The sequence below is a fragment of the Bemisia tabaci genome, chromosome 10 (assembly GCF_918797505.1).
Source record: "Bemisia tabaci chromosome 10, PGI_BMITA_v3".
Lineage (NCBI taxonomy): Eukaryota > Metazoa > Arthropoda > Insecta > Hemiptera > Aleyrodidae > Bemisia > Bemisia tabaci.
Genome location: NC_092802.1, coordinates 15,437,487 through 15,456,388, shown reverse-complemented (window position 1 = coordinate 15,456,388; position 18,902 = coordinate 15,437,487). Strand labels below are relative to the sequence as shown.

General features: G+C 35.2%; 1 protein-coding gene across 4 annotated transcripts; it reads left to right on the top strand.

Annotated features, from left to right (window-relative positions):
• The first annotated feature begins 163 nt into the window (after window positions 1-163).
• Window positions 164-18,526, top strand: metro (membrane palmitoylated protein 7-like protein metro). 4 transcript variants are annotated; one of them, XM_072305422.1, is made up of 12 exons: window positions 164-413; window positions 1,234-1,339; window positions 2,014-2,297; window positions 2,981-3,112; window positions 3,767-3,796; window positions 4,574-4,741; window positions 5,464-5,660; window positions 7,280-7,398; window positions 9,313-9,489; window positions 10,747-10,949; window positions 12,005-12,145; window positions 13,413-18,526. In XM_072305422.1, exons 2-12 carry the CDS (start codon window positions 1,300-1,302, stop codon window positions 13,587-13,589), a joined length of 1,668 nt encoding a protein of 555 aa, XP_072161523.1. In that variant the 5' UTR covers window positions 164-413; window positions 1,234-1,299; the 3' UTR covers window positions 13,590-18,526. The 4 variants fall into 4 exon arrangements, with proteins under 4 accessions (XP_072161523.1, XP_018908001.2, XP_018908000.2 ...); XM_019052456.2 differs by having other exon boundaries at window positions 9,160-9,489; XM_019052455.2 differs by lacking the exon at window positions 3,767-3,796 and having other exon boundaries at window positions 165-413.
• Window positions 18,527-18,902: the final 376 nt, after the last annotated feature.

The following is an 18,902-nucleotide window of genomic DNA, read 5'->3' as shown; positions in this document are numbered from 1 at the left end:
AAGGCACCATGGTATTATACGAGGACCTTTTCCGAGCCGATAATGTTCGTAATTGTGACCAAAAATTGGGCAATTTGATTTATTTGACAGATTGCATATACATTTGACTAGCATGCATTGATTACGTCATTGTATGTTTTGATTTATTTCCGTGAATTTTCTTTTATCAGAGCAGCACTGTCGCCCAATTTTAGGTTATTTTTAGCTTCTTTCAGTATTTCTGGAGTTCCTGCTGAAAAGCTTCGAAAATTGTGTGAAACAAAATTAAAAATAATTTCTGTTATTTTAGTAGTTTGCCGTGGAGTGTGTCTTGCGCTCATTCAGAGATCTCAGTGGCCCCACGGTTCAAAATAACCATGGGACTAGGTTAACTTTGAACGACTCGAGAAGTTTGATTTCGATTGATCAAATAGGTTTGTATAGTTCATCTTCCTGTAATTCCTCTTTCTGGACACTGTTTTTTTCCTTCTGTTGCAATTCAACTCTTCTCTTGCGTAGCAATGCTATTGCCATCACTTATGTACACGATTCTGCAAGCAATTAAATTTCTCCTGAGAAGCACCACTTAAACTCGTTAAGCCGTCTGCTAATGATTTCCTGTACTTCTACTCTGTCAGCAGGCAGATACCGTCTCAAATCCTTTCTATTATAATTGTCTCTTTACGGCACTTACATAAAGCTTAACACATCTTTTATTGATGCTAACTTATCTATCTTGGATGCTGTAACATGTTTTTCTTGTACTTATTTAAGCACCTCTACAAAACATTTATTTGTTGAACATGATAACAAAAACTTGATTTTAATATTTAACCTCCTTTCCAGTTTTTCTGCTTGTGACTATTTGATCTCCTACTTTCAACTTCAGTCTCATCCAAGCTTTGTTTGCAATTTTCTGATGACGACAAATGTGAATCTTGCGGAAATGTACACCAATAAGTGTGTCCTTTTTCTGCTTCTTAGCCATCATGTTTAGCATTTTAATGCTGTCCTCTATTTTTCTGTGCGCAGGAACTTAAGACCAATCCATTCAGGTTTGAGGTTACTTAATCAGTTTTATGAGCTTTTGCATAATTTTTCATTTAAAACATCAACTTCTCACATTAACCTCTCTTACTGCTGAGGATCTCATTTCCAACTGAGATTCACAGCTTAATCAACCCACTCAGTTGAATCATTTGCCTGAGCATCATTCTTAGTAATGTATTTTAATTTTATTGTTTTGCCATCCAGTTGTTCTGAGATGCTCCCGGAAACCAGAATGTGGTGTTAGCTATTCACTGTTGTATTCTGCTGAAAATGTCAGCTGTAGCTATGGCCAATAGAACGTGGGAACCTTGTAAGTTTTGTTCTATTTTATTCCTCTTTTCTTAAAGGTTAATAAATTAAAGGTTTTACTTTGTCCGTGCCGTATAGTTGGACTTAAATTCTGTTTTTGCAGCCAAAAGAAAAAAGCAAGTTTAAGACTTGGGTAAAAAGAAATTTTCAATAAAGAATTGCTATTTTAGTCAATTCAATAATCGACTACTGAAGAAAAAAAAGTTTACATGTTGTCATTCGAAGCGAAACTAATGTCAAGAACTGTCCATTTCTACCAGGTCTACCTAAAGTATGTTCTATCCATGACAGACCAATTTCAACTATCCCAAATTCTATCCCAATGTCAACTTGTTCAATTTATTTTCAGAAGATTTAATAAAAAAAAACTTGAAAATTTGACCTAATATTTAATTTTTCATTCAAATTAATCCCTGAGATTTTCATGAAAGTGAAAACAAAAGTTTTAAAGAAAAAATTAAAACAGTTCTGAGACGTCGGGAAACATAGTGCCTAAGCACAAATAGCACCTCTAATACTTTGGCCAGAAGGTGAAGAATAGTCATCGTAAACAGTCATGGATTTTATTCATTTTTGTCAGAGGAAATTTGGAAAAGTCAGGAATTTTGTACCTTCCAAGTTTTTAGACACCCTGTTTTGACATCCTCTAATTTTTCTTTTCTGAAATCTTAATAGCTTTATCGAACCTACTGGCCTCTTTGGAAGAGTCGAAACAAGAACTGACGAACTCCGATGAAGAATTTTCATTTTTAAGCAATCTCCTTCAGTCCAAAGAGCTCCATGCACTATTTCAGGTGCACAACAAGATCCTTGAAGGTGGCAAAGATGAAAAATGCAATCCGATCCTGTCTAGTTCAATGCAGATTGCTCTGGAAGTTTTAGAAGTTATTTTGCCTCGCATTAATCTTAGCGAAGATAGCAAGGAGCTTTTCTTCCTTTTGCAGAGGCCTCACATGCAGGTGATTTTTTTACTTTTCCTTGAATTACACCTTTTAATTCACCCCACATGAACTGGCAATTAAGATTTGCAGACCTAAGTGATCAATTGACAAAAACCTTTGTCCTCAACAGGATTCACCTAATGGACTAGAGTTCAATGATCAGCACTGTTCATTGCGTGAAGTGATTCTCGGTAATCTAGAGACTAGATCTGCCATTTTGTTGCCCTGATACACAGCCCATGTCTTTGAAAAGCATTGTACCTAGTGTACTAGTCAGTGCAAGAAACTGATCCATTACAAGTAACAGCATTAATTCTAAGTAGTATGATATCGAATTTGTGAAGATTCATTGAAAGTTGTTCATCAGAAACTACCAGAATCTACATCGCTCATTTATTGAATGCGTAGGAGAGGATAATGTCATAATATCGTTTCCCTCTGTAGAGGAGACAAAAAAAAATACTTTTACTCAATAAATCCGACTTTTTCTCTGCTAAAATAATGTACCTTTTTCAGGGGTATCTTGTTTTGTCCCGTTTTCATGGAAAAACCGCTGTTCCTATTCTTCCGATTGCATGGCACGAAGTTTTTGCACCCCTGGATGGCTCTTACTGGATCTTGCCGGGGTTTTTTTTTTTTTTTTTCTGTCCAGTCTAGTAATGTCAGGATTATCAGTTTAAGCATCTACCTTTTTGTTCCAGGGTCTTCTCTGCGCACATGATGCTGTAGCTCAAAAGGACTACTTTCCTCGATTACCTGAAATTCCCCAAGAAGTCGATGATAATGAGGAAACGATAAAAATTGTGCAACTAGTCAAGAGCAATGAACCTATGGTAAATAAACCTCTAAATTTCAATATTTCCAAGTTTTGGGTTTATCTTTGCAGTACTTCTACTGCTTGTATTGATGTTTCATTTGTCACAGTGTGTTTGAAATTCAGTATACTAGTGCACTATTTTCTTGTACCACATATAATTAATATCTTACTTTAATTTGGTGCAAAGTAAATTTACCTCCAAGAAAAACAACTCCCTCCACTCAGAGGTCCGAATCTTACCATCTGTGTGGATTATCATACAACAAAACTTCCTTAATATTCGAATAACGCCAAGCACACCAGTCATATCTACTTGGGGCATTTTTAAACAAAAGTCTCTCTGTTTTTATCAAGACCAAACAATCATTTTCATACTGCAAGAATTGATATGGTAGTATTTATTGTGCAACTAAACTCAAGTGGATTACGGCTATTTCATAAGCAGGAAGTTTTAATTTACGCATTTAAAAACGGTAATATCTTGGCTAGAAGTTACTTCCACTGATTTTCATTGCACTAATCATGTTCTACTTGAAATTTTGATGCAAAAACATTTACAGTATTGCTGAAATTTGCACCTTGTCTATTGGTCCATTGTCATATTAGATTTTGTCGAAGGAAAATTTATTTTAAATTTGTGTGTATTTTATTGTTAAATTGCTAACCTCAGGATGGTGCTTTAAATGCTGAGCCAATTGTGGTAAGTGCAGTGCAGAAAGATGTACTTATTCGTTTCCTTTGCAACATATTACAGTCTGCGGTAACAGCAGTGGTACCAATTTACGCTACCATAAAATCCTGAAATTTCCTCCTTAATACCCACTCGCAATAATTTTCGACTTGTCTCTTTGACCACATGCAGAGGGATTTATCTAGGTGCTTGATTTTACATATTATTTTCCAAAAATATGTATTTAGTTAAGTAAAATTGTAGTGAAGGCCAATCAGTGCGACCCAGTGGGTTGGCGCTGCAATACTTACCTCTCACAAGGAAATAACTTTTAAAATTCAGAGCCTTTAGGTGGAACTACTCATTCGTTGGTTATTGATTTTCACCTGGCTGAGAGTGGGGTCAATTTCAGCCATCTCCTGAATATTGGAACTTGAGTTTAAACTGGATGTTCCTCTGCCTTAATATGAAATATTGAGTTAATTAACCATGAAATTGCGGGAAAAATTTCTTAGAGCAGTAGATTGATGATTGATATAATTAAAGAGAGATCAAAACATCTCCTGCACATATTTCTGTCCTTTAAAGGATTCTCAACTCTATTTTTCACAGCAAGTCACAGTAGAGTGTATTGGTAGTGGTAGTGAGGATGTACCTAGATTAATATTTTACTGATGTTTAAAGGAAATCGCCAAAATGAATCCTGATTTTAGCTATTCATCGACTGATAGCCAACGAAGAGGTAGTTCCATCTTAATGTTGCTCTTCCTGTTGACCTTATTTCTGAGCTTAACCGTTTATTTGCAGGGCGCAACAATTAAAACGGATGAAGATACTGGTAAAATTGTCATCGCCCGGGTCATGCATGGAGGAGCAGCTGACAGGTCCGGTCTTATTCATGTTGGCGATGAAGTTTGCGAAGTTAACGGAATCAATGTTGAGGGCAAAGTCCCCAATGAAGTCCTCAAAATTTTGGTTAGTCTTAACTGTTGTCTCATACATAGCAAAATAGCCTCAGACAAATTTTCAATATTATCAGCCCATTGGAGCAAAAAAAAAGAGTAAAATGTGTTTAAGCTGAGACTACATTTTATTTTTCAATATCTTTCTTTTATTTGAATGAAATTAAGATCAATATAAAGTATAAATATAAATATCTCTGTTGTTGAGAAGTATAAAATTTTATAAGAAAATGTATTCAAAAGCAAAACAGGTGCAGAACCTAACAGGAAATTTATCTCATAAGATTTTCCTTGTGAGCTATGAATGTTCTTTTGTAAATTCCTTTGTAAGTGTAACTATATGCGTTTTTAGTATTACACCTTGATGAGCGTAAAATAAAATTTTGATGGTGAAACCACAAAAATGAGCATCTCGGTTGTAGTGTCTGTAAATCTCCGTTCCTATTTTATTTTTTAAAAGTAGACCAAACCGTCATTATGACTTGAAATTTTCGTAGGAAATTCTTGACATGGAGAAGAAAAATTACCATAGCCTTAAGAAAATAACGTTTTGTAATTTTCCATGCAGAAAATAAAGAATGACAGTTAGTCTGCATTGTCGCAAACCAAGATATGCACTTCTTCGCCATCGATTTATTGAATTTTCAAGGATTGAGTCTAGAGATTAAGTTATTGAAAACATCTGAAAAGTTTTGAAGAAATCTAATTCCACTTCTATCATAATTTTTTTTACAGCAAAATTCGGAAGGAACAATAACGTTCAAACTGATTCCAGCAGAAAGCAAGGATTCAAGCCGCGAAAGTAAAGTCCGTGTTAGGGCCTTGTTTGATTATAATGCCTCCAAAGATCAGTATATTCCTTGTCGGGAGGCTGGTCTGGACTTCACCAAGGGCACTATTCTTCACATCGTTAGTCAAAATGATCCTTACTGGTATGAATGTCCATATTTTTGTAGTTTTCTAATTTTTTCAATGTTATTTTATTCTCCAACTAGAAATGAGAATCAGAGCTGATTTTTGAAAAATGTTCCGAAGGCGGTTCCAACTCATGAAGTATATTCAAAACCTATCTTGGTTCTCAGGTTGGTTGTCAAGCCAGAATAGGTTTGGTTCCCCCCCTAGAGCCGGTTCCAAATCGGTCCAAGTTACAAACACAAAATTAGATTCACAACCAAGGATGACAGTTTTGACACCTAATCCAATGAATCAAATGGAGAATTTGCAGGTGTCTGAAATTTGATGAACTCTGTGTTTGAATGGAAGCTACCAAGTGAGCTGAACACGAGGATACCCTTGGTTCATAAATTGAACAATTATTGGAGGAGATATGACAAAATTATCTATATTGCTAAAATACATGCATTCATTTGAAAACGCTAGATGACGTCACTAGGCGGCGCATTTTCTCACTTTTAAAACTATTTTTATACTATTTCCCATGGCCGAAAAAAATTATAAAAAATACTGCAAAATCAGCTCTTTATGTACTTTCGGATGAAGCAATAAAAAATTTGCATGCCAATTCTCCATTATTATTTGACGATTACCTCTTCTTTTTTGGCAAAGTATAATGAATGAAGTTTTAGCTGATACTCTCTCTCATTTACAATTTATGATCAAAAGAGCTTTTGATGAACTTAGAAAACCAAAATATTTAAAAAAAAATCACTTTGGTGACGGAATTCCGAAGAATCAATGTGAAACTGGTCCAACTGTTGGCTCTCAGACCTTAAACTTTGGCTCTAGCCTCGATTTGAGATAATTGAAAACTCTCGGTTAGTTTTTTGGTTAATGTGCTCATCCCTGCCTTCAACCTGTTATTTTTTTTTAATTCCTGTTTTTAGCAAAGAGGGGAGAACAAGTGAGAGCCTAAGTTGGGACTATTTGTTTTTACCTCTCAGTCTCACTCCTCCCAAAAGATAACGCCAGTTCTTAGGGGAATTTTTCAATGTGATGACTCTTGGCATAAGAGAAAATCTCTCTTTCAGACAATCTTTTGCTCGTACCCTGAATGAACCGATTACTTTGTTTGCATCGAAATGAAGAGCAAGCCATCGGCTTAGGTCAACATTAATTTTAATTTCTCCCACCGGTTTGAGGCACACACTAGTGGCAATGTACAGTGCTCCATCTTGTATTGAACGATCACCTGCTGTAGGTAACAGTGACTCCCCTTGCAAGTTTCAATTAAGTTTGTAGCAAGTGTTAAGACTGAGCAAGCCATTAACAAGAGGCAAGCAACGGAAGAGGATTTGCGGGAAAAGATTTTGTTTCCCCTATTCAACGCAGGGGCATGCAATGCTCTTCAAGCTCCATACTCCTGCACGACTTTATTCCCCGTTAGTAATCAATAATGATTCAAATCGAAAATAACTATTTTTGCATATAGGCTTGAGGGTGTATTTAATAGTTCATGCTGTGTTTTCAAACCCCAAAAACACTTTGAAAACCAAGAAGTGGGATAAGGAAAAATAAAGGTGAATAATTATCTCATTATTGCAGTTCTGGCTCAAAAGGTATCCCCAATTAATCATGATCTGATTTTTAACAGGTGGCAAGCACGTATCGAAGGGGACAAAAACATCAGAGCTGGCTTAATTCCAAGTCGGACACTTCAGGAAAGGAGAATAATCCATGAAAGATCCTTAATGGGAAAGGATCCTAACAAAGGTACATTAGAAATTATTGGTTTAATGGATTTGCTTTCACCAGCAAATCTTGACTTTTCGGCTTGTTTCTTACTCAAATGTTTCCATATTGAAGATATGAAACGCTCAGCAGGCTAACACCATTCATGTATTAAGTGTTTCACTTTTAATTATTCTAAACGATGAAGAATTGTTAGAGTTAAATAGTCTATCTAAATGGGCAAGTTCCAAAATAAAGTAGATATCGGTTCCTTTCAGCTGAAGTATCATAAGCACCATGTACGCTTAAAAACTATGTCGCCGGACGCCCCAATACTATTTTAATTTTTTCTTTGAAATTTTTGCTTATACTTTCATAAAAATCCCAGGCATTCATTTTAATGATAAAAGAAATATTAGGTAATATTTTTCAGTTTTGTTCAATAGATTTTGCCCAAAAAATTGGACGAGCGAAATTAGTCAACATAGTGCCCAAGTACAATTGGCGCTTATGCTCCTTTGACTGAAAGGTAATGATATCTCGTTTTGAAAGATTTATCCTGTGTTTGACAACTCCCCCCCCCCCCACTAAAAACACTAAAGATTACTCTTCTCAAAGCGAGAGAAAAAAAGTAACTAAAACAAAGCTATTTCAAAAAATAACAAAACCCCTTTAAGGGAGAATATAAGAGTATTTCAAGCCAAAAGTATGGTGTTCAAGTCTTCAATTCTATTTTCCGAGGCCCTAAAGAAAAATTTTGAATGTTATGGGTTCAGTTTCGCCAGTTCTGCAGATTTCATCACGTAGATCTGATTTCTAATTTCGGATTGATGCTGTTGGCATCTTATTGTACGAAAGTATTATCTCAAAATTTATGCTATCAAGACCCTGTTATGCTTCAAGCCATCTACATATTTGCTTTTGAAGTTTGCTTTTCTTTGCCTGATCTTTCAACCTGATGGTCAGCTGAGTTTTGCAGTCTGGTCTGAGTGGTTTGATTCTCCGAATCCTTCGGAGTTTGATGATATTGTTTCCACAGTAAGCAGCCCAATTTAGGTAATGCAGATGATATTTGCTGCACTTTAATTCACCCTGCAACCCTTGTTCACCCCTTACTGTACCTCTGAATGTTGCACATAGTATTTTTGAGTTCTTTCATCCCTGTAGGTTTAATAGACTATCATTTTTTACCGGTGAGATAATTCCCTTAGATTTTTCGAAGATTCTTATAAACATCCATGGATAAACTTCAATCACTCTTTAAAATTGAGGGGTCATTTATGAATTGTGCATGAGATTGAAAGTGCATGAGGCACTTTCTCTAATTTTTCAACCCTCTTCTGGTGTAAAGTCCCCCTCTCACCATTTTTGAGGTGTTTGAGCCTTAAACCCCTGTTTGAGCCCTCCTGCCTTCCTAAGTGCCTCTTATAATTCACGAACAGCAACAGTAAGCTCTTAGAAATTTTGATGAAGGCGATTGATCCAAACTTATTTCTTACCGATCCTTTTTATAGCATTCAAATCTTTCAGATCCTTACCCTCTTGAGTAGTGTCAATAATCCTCTGTGTGAGAGATGTTTCAGTCGAACACCTAAAAATGAGATAAACCTAAGGTTGTGAAACATAGATTTTGCTTACAAACCCTGTTCTCTTTGATCAACTAGGTATTTTACCATTTGAACACCTGAAAACCCCAAATTATCTCATATACCTATTTCACCCTGTTTTGGTTTAAATTCCTTGTTATTTTCTCCTGCAACCTTGTGCTCAACTAACTCCTTTCTGCAATATCATAATTTCCAGAATTTCTTGCAAACGGAAGCTGTCTCGGAAACCCGGAGAAAGTCCAGCTTTTGGGACTTTGCTCCGAGTTTGCCAAAACATCATTAGGATTTTCCGATTGTGAAACTCCTAAATGCTCAGTGCGTACTAAAAAAATTATGTATGACACTGCAGAAGCAGATGACTTCGACCGGGAAGAGATTGCCACGTACGAAGAGGTGATCAAGTTGTACCCCAGGCCTGGGTTCCACCGCCCCATCGTACTTATTGGCCCACCAGGAGTTGGCAGGAATGAATTGAAGAGGAGGCTCATCGCTACTGATCCTGAAAAATTTGGTACCCCAGTTCCTTGTAAGTGGCTCTTTAAATCTATTATCTGAAAATTAGAAATGGAACTATGGATCCTCGTGTAAAATGTACACTCTACATTGTAACAGCATAATTTTTGTAGCATTGTGTCAGTTACAGGAATTTTAGAATCTTGTCTTGATAGCCAAATCCTATAGATTCCATTATGATAAATTTGCAGACTCAATCTGAACAATGTAGATTTATGGATACCATGGTGAATAATGTCACTCACTGTGTTTTTTTGATGAGCAATATCTCCCTCAATATTGGACGTAGAAACTTGGTATTTTAATAGATCTTATTATTTCTCTCTAATCTGTGAGCTTAAACCATCTCAAAACGATTCTATGCCTAGTATAACTGACCCATTAATTGATTATGATCGCCAGGTAACTCTGATGTGTTTAAACTTTCAAATTAAGACTGAAAACAACCTTGTGAGGATGCCAAGTTCATGTTAGATGTAGATCTAGCAGCGGAGGACAAACCCTAGTATGTTTATGCTTGTTAGCAATCAGTGATGAATGAAGGCTGGGCTTCTCTGAAGGGAACATCTTGTCATCAACTGTTGCTAAATTTCATTAAATAGTGTAACATTTCACAAAGAAGCTACCAAACCAATTCTCTTAAATATTTAAAAGAATTTGCTCTCTGTGATGGAGGAAATTCACAAAAATGTTCGAAATAATTGCAACCCTGTACAACCGTTCTCGTACCAAAAAATAAATTTTTCAACAAAGTTTGGCAATAGTTGAAGTCACTTGCTTCCATTCTGAGAAACACTGCCCAGTTGCACTACTGGTCATTTCGTTGCTCAGTTAAGAAGAAGGTAGAAGAAATCGCTATAAAAGTACATCTGCCCTCATTCACCATGTCCCTCATGAAGTGAAATCTCTAATAATATTGGACATAGAAACTTGATGATTGGACAAAGCATAATAACTTTCTCCATTATGTACATGAATTTCAAGTCTGCAATCACATATCTTGTTTGTGGTGTCTGAAAATCTCCGCCTCTATGTTATTTTTTTAAAGGAGAACAAATTGACATCATTCCTTGCAGTTTATGCAGAATTTTCTTCGCAAAGAGAAGAAAATTTATGGCAGTTTTAAAGAATTGCCGTTGAGTAGTTTTCCGTTTAAAAAAAAAAAAAGTATGACAGGAAGTCTGTGGCGTTGCTAACCGAATTATGTGAGTACGGACTTACGCTGTTGATATTATCTTTTCCATCAGTTTTCCTTATACTCTTCTTACAGATACATCGAGGCCTATCAGACCTGGTGAAATCAACGGAAAAGAGTACTTCTTTGTAACTCGAGATGAAATGCAAGAGCAAATAGAAAGTGGAAATTTCATTGAGTTTGGAGAGTACAAAGGCAACTTTTATGGGACCTCTGCAGAGAGTGTTGTTTCTATCATCAATGCTGGTCTTATTTGCGTACTGACACCTCACTATCAGGTTGGTCAACAGAACTTTAAAATTCTTGTAGGTGGCGGGTAGAAATGTAGAAACATAGGAAATTCTTGCACACATTCCTACAAGATCTGTAGATACTTCAAATCCTTTAAAACTTCAATGTAAAAGCGCCTTGCTGAATCTCAAATATCAATATCAATGATTTTCATATTTGTACGATCCTGACTCCTCATATTTTAATGTAAATAAAACAAAATTATTTTATTTAGTTTTACTTTCAAAGCAAGCAGTCAATGCAGTGCTGTATTTTTAGTAGATTTAAATGTTTGAGCAACTCAGAAGACCTTTAATGGTATTCTAAGACATTTTGTGCTGGCTTGATTTTGATTTTATATGATATAATATTCTTAATGACCCCCTAAGCTTGATAAGCTTTTAAAAGTCGAACTTTGTGTTTGCAAATGCTAGGGAAAGTGAATTTTTTAGAGGCTCTACTAATGTTTTTCTATGGTAATGTGGGGCTGTTGTTATGTGCGTGTATGCAAACATAGCACATATGTAAGCATACATGAATGCTGTTACCGTTCAGAGGAATTACTGTTGATCACCAATCAGATATTGCAACATCTTCACTAGAAAATACATGCCAGACCCCTGTAAAATTAACTTCTCAGCCCTACCTTTCTTGAAATTGGCACATTAAATGCCTTATATAAAAGCTAATCATGATCAAGAGGTCACAAAGGGCATTATTTCAGACAATAGCAAATTTTACTCGGCACAGAATCCTTTGATTTTCCTCTCATGTTTGTTCCATGACTCTTTTCATGACAGTTGGGATTACAAAAAAAACCATGACTCAAAAACTAGATGAATATTATTGCTAGGTTGATTTCAACCGAAGTATCCCCATTTTAGAAGATGTTTTGTCTCTAAGCGGTAGAAGTATAAAAAATCAAATATGTTATTAGTAATTATTTACATTTTTTTTTATTGGTCAGAAAGTGTCGCCTCCAAAACAGTAAGCCTACATTCAATAAAAGCTTAGTGGAATAGTGTGTAACCTTCAAAAACTAAAATTTGCATTTCTATTAAAGGCTTTGAAAATGCTCCGGACTCCCCAGCTGAAACCCTACATAATCTACATAAAACCTCCATCATTTGAAGTTCTGAAGGAGACGCGGTCTTCTGTCCACGCTCGCTCTACGTTTGATGAGTTCAACTCAAGAGGATTCACAGTAAGTAAAGGAAACTTTCATCAAGTCTTCTTAGTAACCATTTAGGAGTTGAGTTGGGGGGCCCTCAATCTAAACCAGTAGCAGAACCCTATGCGGAAATGTATAATTTCAGTCAGCATTGAGCCCTGGTCTATTTTGAAAAGTCTACATCACAGCATTAATTACCCAGGTTTTACTGGTTTTACTATTGGCTTATGATATATTTTCATTTTATCTGAAATACAGAATTCAACAAAGGAAAGAAACAAAAATAAATAATTGGAGGGGGTGTCTGGCGTTTAATGAACTTTGCAGAATATCAGTGTTTTTCAAAGATTTCACACCCTCGCCAGTTGCTCGTTAGTGGCAGAGGCTGCTACCTATGGCTGCCTTTTCCTGGCTTATGCAGGCAGCAGTTGTTGTAACTTGGTTTTCTCCTCTTGTTTGCAGCCGAAAGAAAATTCACAAACATGAAGCAATTACCTGAGCCTGTCAGCTAATTAAAAAGCTATGAATGTGCCGTTGAAATTTGCTCTATCCATAGTGTGCTAAATTTTGTTCTTAAAATCAAACAGAATCAATCAAATTTTTTTGAAAATTTCTTTCAAATCCCCTCTACTAAGGAAAGGAGGATATGATGGTATAATACTCGAGCGGACCATGCTGTTTTTTCCAAATAATTTTATTGATCAAGCCCCAAGCATGCTATAGTGTAACCATCCATTTTATGCAAAACGGCTCACTTCGTCCCTACTGGCTATCGTACCTGCAGCTGCGCCAAAGAAAACCTGGGATTTTTTGCAGCTTCACTTACAGCTAGTAAAATGAAAATGTTCAGTATGACATATTAGAGTTCTTTGCTCGTGAAGTGTCAAAAAAATCAAAAATATCAGGAATAATAACAGGGTAGCAAGTTCTACAGAAGGCGGAGGAATCTTGGAAAAGTTAGGGAATTCTAGTCAACCCTGATAAGTCATGGAAAAGTCAGTTCATTCTGCTTCAGAACCTGGAAATTTGTTCTTCCTGGCAAAACATTGCATTATTTTTCAATATCCAAGACTACTGCTAAAAAAATTTTCGTGAAAAAATTTTGTTTGAAAAATTTTGACTCCCCCTCCCAAAAGAAAAGTTGGAAAGCCAGGCAAGATTCAGACATTTTCATGTTCAAAATCACTGAAAAGTCAAAGAATTTTGTAATGCAGAAAAATTTGACTTTCTGAATGAAAGGCATGAAACATAACAAAACAATTGTCTTTTTCAATATATATAATTTTCTGTTTTTTCGCAGGATGAAGAATTTCAAGAAATCGTTCGCAGCTCTGAGCGCATCGAATTCTTGTACGGTCACCTTTTCGACGAGAGTATACTCAACGATGATTTGTCATCTGCATTCGAACAGCTCCTCTACTCCGTCCACAGAGTCGACACAGAGCCGATGTGGGTCCCTGCCGCCTGGGCAGACTAAAAGTGTCCTTGCTCTAAGAGCTGTGCAGTCGAAATTAGTTTGGGACATGTTATCAATTAATTTTTTTTGTTAAAAGAATGATACTCTTGCAAGGTTTTGTAGCAAAGTGGAAATTCAGTTTTCCCCTATCAGCGCATGAAAAGTCATCGATGACTTTGAAAAAGTCTTCATAGGAAAGTTCAAGCTGGATTCGCATTAGAATGAATGCAAACTTTTTACCTAAAACTTTCATATTTGAAGAAATTTTCTGTAGCCTCATTTGTCTTTGACTTCGTCAGCAAGGAAAAATTGAAAAAGAAATTACATACGGAAGAGCTTCTTGTTTCAAAGTTCATTTGATTCCAATAGAAAAATGTAGCCTGTTTGGAAATGCCGTATACATTCTTTGAAACCCAAGATTTACAGAATGGGTGGTTAGACCCCAAAAAATCATACCCAGTTCATTTAAACAGCTCCAATATCCTTATGCAATTCAATATTTGCAGTTTGAAATTTATTTTGCACTCAAGTGTTCCTAAAAAAAAAATTCTGCAGTGCAATAACACTATTTACAAGATTTTTAACCTCACATCGACATTATGAAAATAATAGACAATGGTGGTGGAAGTATCAAATAACAAAGATTATTGAAAGAACCTCAAGGGAGTCTTTTTCAGAGTTGTCCTTGTCATTTTTATGTTTTTTTATTTTGAAACTGAAATTTTGGCTCTCTCAGGTGTGCTTTTGGGATGCAGTGGAAAAATTGGTTGAAAAATAGAGTGCACATACTGGCCTTTTATTCCTACTGATGTCTAAACTATGACTATGATTTTAAAGATTATCATTTTTTGTATCTGAAAGTTTCCCTCCGCTGTTGTTATCAAGAAGGTTTTAGTTAATTTCAGATGTTATAATCTCAGATGAAAGTGCTTCGTTTGCGGTTTTTTTAAATAGTTTTAAATCATGTGCCAAATTTTTAAATCTGCCGGGAAAGCTGAGTTTCTCCCCCTCAAATTAACAAGTTGTAACTTTTCTTGTAAGTCTAAAGGTAATTAACGGAACTATTGTTAAGCTTGTACTGTATTTTTCAGCTGATTTCTCAACATTTGTTCAAAACTTGAATTTTGAAGAGTTCATTATTTAAACATGTACACAAATGGTTTAAACCTTGTGTTTTCCTACCATCTATAAAGAGTGCGTCTATGTCAAAGATTGGTCTTTTACCTGGTTTTGGCAAAGTACATGGAGCAATGCTTTGAAAGAATAGCTTCATTCTACAGCTCAGAAAGGTATGGTACAGAGCTGTAACATAGCAAATTCTAGGAAAACGCAGCATGTGTAGAAAAGGAATCAATGCACTTTGTCATCGTTCAAAATTATCACCTCTGGAAAGGAAAGACGTTCAAATCTCTTTACAAAAACGTCCGATTTCACTGCGTTTTTATCTTGAGAGAGCTACTGTAGTGTGGATCGGTTATGCTTCGTGACTCTGCCTCCAACTGTACAATAAACTGTTAGATTGATTGTAATTAGATTATTTTTTAAATCTTAGTGAAATTTTAAACCTATGAAAAATGCGCCTCATGACAGTATTCGATAGTCTTAGCTGTTTTCTTAATTTCTTGTACCTAGGTCTAATGAGTTCTTCTCCATTCTGATTAGTTTTTGATCTTTGCTTTGTCAGTCATCCGTGTACAAGCAAGTCTGGTGAATGTCATTCCGTTGATATCGTTCAGTTATCTTTAGGTTATCCCAGTATAATTTTTTCTCAACAACATCTAGTCGCTTTGCTCTTTTCAGTATTTATTTTTGAAGTATTTTCCTGGGTTACTTTTCTTGTCCTCTTTGACGATATTTCACTCATAGATTAATAATTTTGTGTAGTATCTATTTTAATTTTTATCAGTTTGTTTAAATATTTCTCTGACGCCGATGATTATATCAATCTCCGACCCATGGATTCTTTAAAAAAGATGAACTAATAATCTAAACCTCCCCCCCTCTCTTCTCTCAAAAAAGGAAAAAATTGGACTAAGCTCATAGATTCGACAAAAATCTGTATCAGAGGACTTGTGAACTCCTCAAATACTAACATGTCATAACCCTGCCTGAATTGGTATTCTCGAAGACTTACTTAAACTGATTTTCAGTTTGATTAGAGAGAATAAAATCATCTTACTCTCGTACTATCTATCTATATTCGATGGCAGAAAAATTCAACAAAAAAACATTCACCAAAAATTTACTGTTCCACAAGAAACGTAAGTCCTCAGTTCAGTTGACTTTTCCTTCTGTTGAAAGCATTCTCATCCTTTCAGATTTTCTTTTACCAGCGAGCATATTTTCATTTTATGAACGGACTAAAAAAATTTACTTTCATTTTGATTTTTAACTGAATATCCATCTGTACGATCGATTAATATTATATTTTTCTCTAGTCGACCATTTATTTATGTGTCCGGCTCACAAAGATAATGATCTGAAGAGTTAAATGTATTGCAATTGTTTCAAGGCACTTGTGACCTGATTCAATTGTTAAAGATTTTTATATTTTAGGCTTATTCTTTTTGATTTATATGTATTGATTTATTTAATTTATTAGCTATTTATTATCTTCTAAACTATTTCAAGTACTTCATGTTATTTTCTATGTACTTCCTTTAATCAATGACTTATTTGCTCTCTAGCTCAATGTTGAATCACAGGGAATTGCTCATAATGCTCAAAGTTTGCGATCTTTCAGTCGAACTGAGTTTAACAGAAACTTTTAGTCATATTTTCTTTTGGGAGAGGGGGGGATGAGTTGGGATTACAGTATTACCTTGATTATCCGACGATTTGTGGCGCAGGCTGTGCCGGCTACTAAACAAGTTGAATAATCGAAACCACCCAAAAGAGACTGAATAAATGCCATTTTAGGCTCTGTTTGGAACTAATAAGCACAAACTCGGCTGGTTATTTACTGTATTTGTGAAACATAGTATTCTAGTTGGAAAGAAAAACAACAAAAATATTCAAATTTTGTCCAAAAAATCTACTTTTGTCGCGTCAGCTGACTTGTTTTATCAAAAACTCAATTTTGACGTTACATGACTGATGTGTTGGGTGATCGGTGTTTAGATAATCAGGGTATTACTGTAGTTTTAAATTCAAATTATGGTAGATGTTTTTGTGTCCAAAGTTTGAAATTGAGACTAGATGCTTTGAACATGAAAATAGTCTTTAACGTTTCCCTTAACATTGAGTTTTACGGAGGTATGAGACTTCAAATCTCTTTACGAAGTTCAAACATAAAGCAACTTAGTATGTTTCTGTTCAATTCGGTTCAAATAGTTACGTATTTTATTTTGCATTAATTAGAAATGAAGTTTGATCCACAGTGAAATGGTCACGATTAGTCTTTAAAGGCTCATACAGGAACAGTCTCATATTTTCAGATATTGGGTCTAGCAAATTGTAGCGAAAGTTTTTTAAATTTATTTGCCAATTTCAATTTTATTGTGGATTTAACCTAATTTTTAAATTGTTACTTTCTTCACGGAGTATCGCATCACGCTTAGTGTTTAAGATCTTGCAGCTAGCATGGGTGTCCTGAAAATTTGTCTTAATTTATTGTTATTTTGACTGGTTATCTATTACTTTCTTTGTAATAAAACATCAGTCTCTTTCAAGAAGACTGTACATGTGGACTTTATCCCATCGTTAAATGAATTAAGATTAGGATTTAAGATTCTGTTGGGAATTTTCTGAAATTCTGAAAAATTAATTCTGAACTTATATACATATAAAGTTCTATTAAAAATGAAAAATATATTCTGATCAAATTATGAGGATTGAATGCTTTCTCAGAGCATGTCAAAGGCAAATGGATTTTCCCCTCAGTGACACTTTTTCCTCTCTCAGACTTGGAGTCCACTGTTTCCTCTATGTCTGACTTACGTTCCTTATTCAATTAATCAATCTCCCTAAGTTTTTTAAACGAACTATCAATTTCTTAGATTTATTATCTGGGTGTCAGCAAGGCGGACCAACTGGGAAGAATCCAGTGAAAAAAAATCAGGGAATTTTTGCAGAATGAAAATTTTGGATATAACTTCGAAAAGGATGAAGAGACTCTTTTAGTATGGATGTTTGTATGTTTTCAATTTACAAAGTCAAGAAATTTCTGTCATTTTGGGGTGAAAAATCTAGAAAAGTGAAAGACTTTTTTCCCTCTCCAGTCTGTTGACACCCTGACTTTACGTTCCTTATTCAATTAATTAACCTCCTTTTATTTTGAAAATCACTGATCAACTACTTGAATTTATCTTTAAAATAACTAGATACACTCACGGAGATACAAGATTATTATACATCATGTTAGATCATAGCACTTGTTTACAACTGGTTTTTCCTATTTACTCGAACACCACAGCCCACGAAGGAAGTGGAAGTTCATACTACCGTAAGACCTCACATAAGTTTACTGTAGGTACATCAGTAGTTGTTGCCGTAAGAGTATTATCAAATAACATGTTAAGGCAAATACACACATAAGATTTTTCTAACTGATAGGATCCGCGATTGAATTTGCAGCCTGTGTCCTTATATTCTACAAAGTTATACTTAGATTTAGATCGAATGAATCTGTTGACCCTACTGCCAAAAAATTTGTTTTACCAATAGTATGATGATGAAACCTTGTTTCAATTTGTTTGAGAGCAACGTAAGTTGCCACTAAATTTTCAGATCTTTATTAATGTTTGATATCTCTTCCATTCACCTTCATTGACTTACGTAATGTTGATTTATTTGACTATTGCTTCGCAATTACTTAATTTTTCTAGTTTTAATTCCCTCCAAGACTGCTGATTTACACTCTTATCTTATTTTATCCCATGTTTTGTTTTCTCCCGCTCTATCATTGATGAAATTGGCTTTGTTTCTATGCTAATTTTATTAAAGATTTGTGTTCCTCACCTCAAGTCTTCTTTATTTCTTCTCTACAGAGTGGTGCCAATTTTTAGGGGCTATCCATAAATTACCTAATATTATTTAATGGCATCGTAATAATCTATCATTCTTTAAATTATGTAACACTAGCTCTGAATTATTGACACTCACCCCTCTGGTTTTCCACAGATGCTGCAAGAAGTAAGTGTATCATATACTTACAGGTCGGACTACTTACACTGTTGCAGTATAGTCTTTAAACTTGTATTTAATTGTTATCAGCCTGACTTCATCTTATGTTGCCTAATTAGGCAGAGAAAATGTTTCATTTTTTAACAAAGAATTAAACGACTTAAGGTTTCTAAACTCTCTGTGAATTTCCACAGATTATGAAGAATAACC

Excerpts from the sequence above, each read along its gene's own strand:
- metro (XM_019052456.2), top strand. The coding sequence starts at position 1,300 with ATGTCAGCTGTAGCTATGGCCAATAGAACGTGGGAACCTT. Across the intron at positions 10,950-12,004 it reads TACTGACACCTCACTATCAG|GCTTTGAAAATGCTCCGGAC; the intron begins GTTGGTCAACAG and ends TTTCTATTAAAG. Across the intron at positions 12,146-13,412 it reads TCAACTCAAGAGGATTCACA|GATGAAGAATTTCAAGAAAT; the intron begins GTAAGTAAAGGA and ends GTTTTTTCGCAG.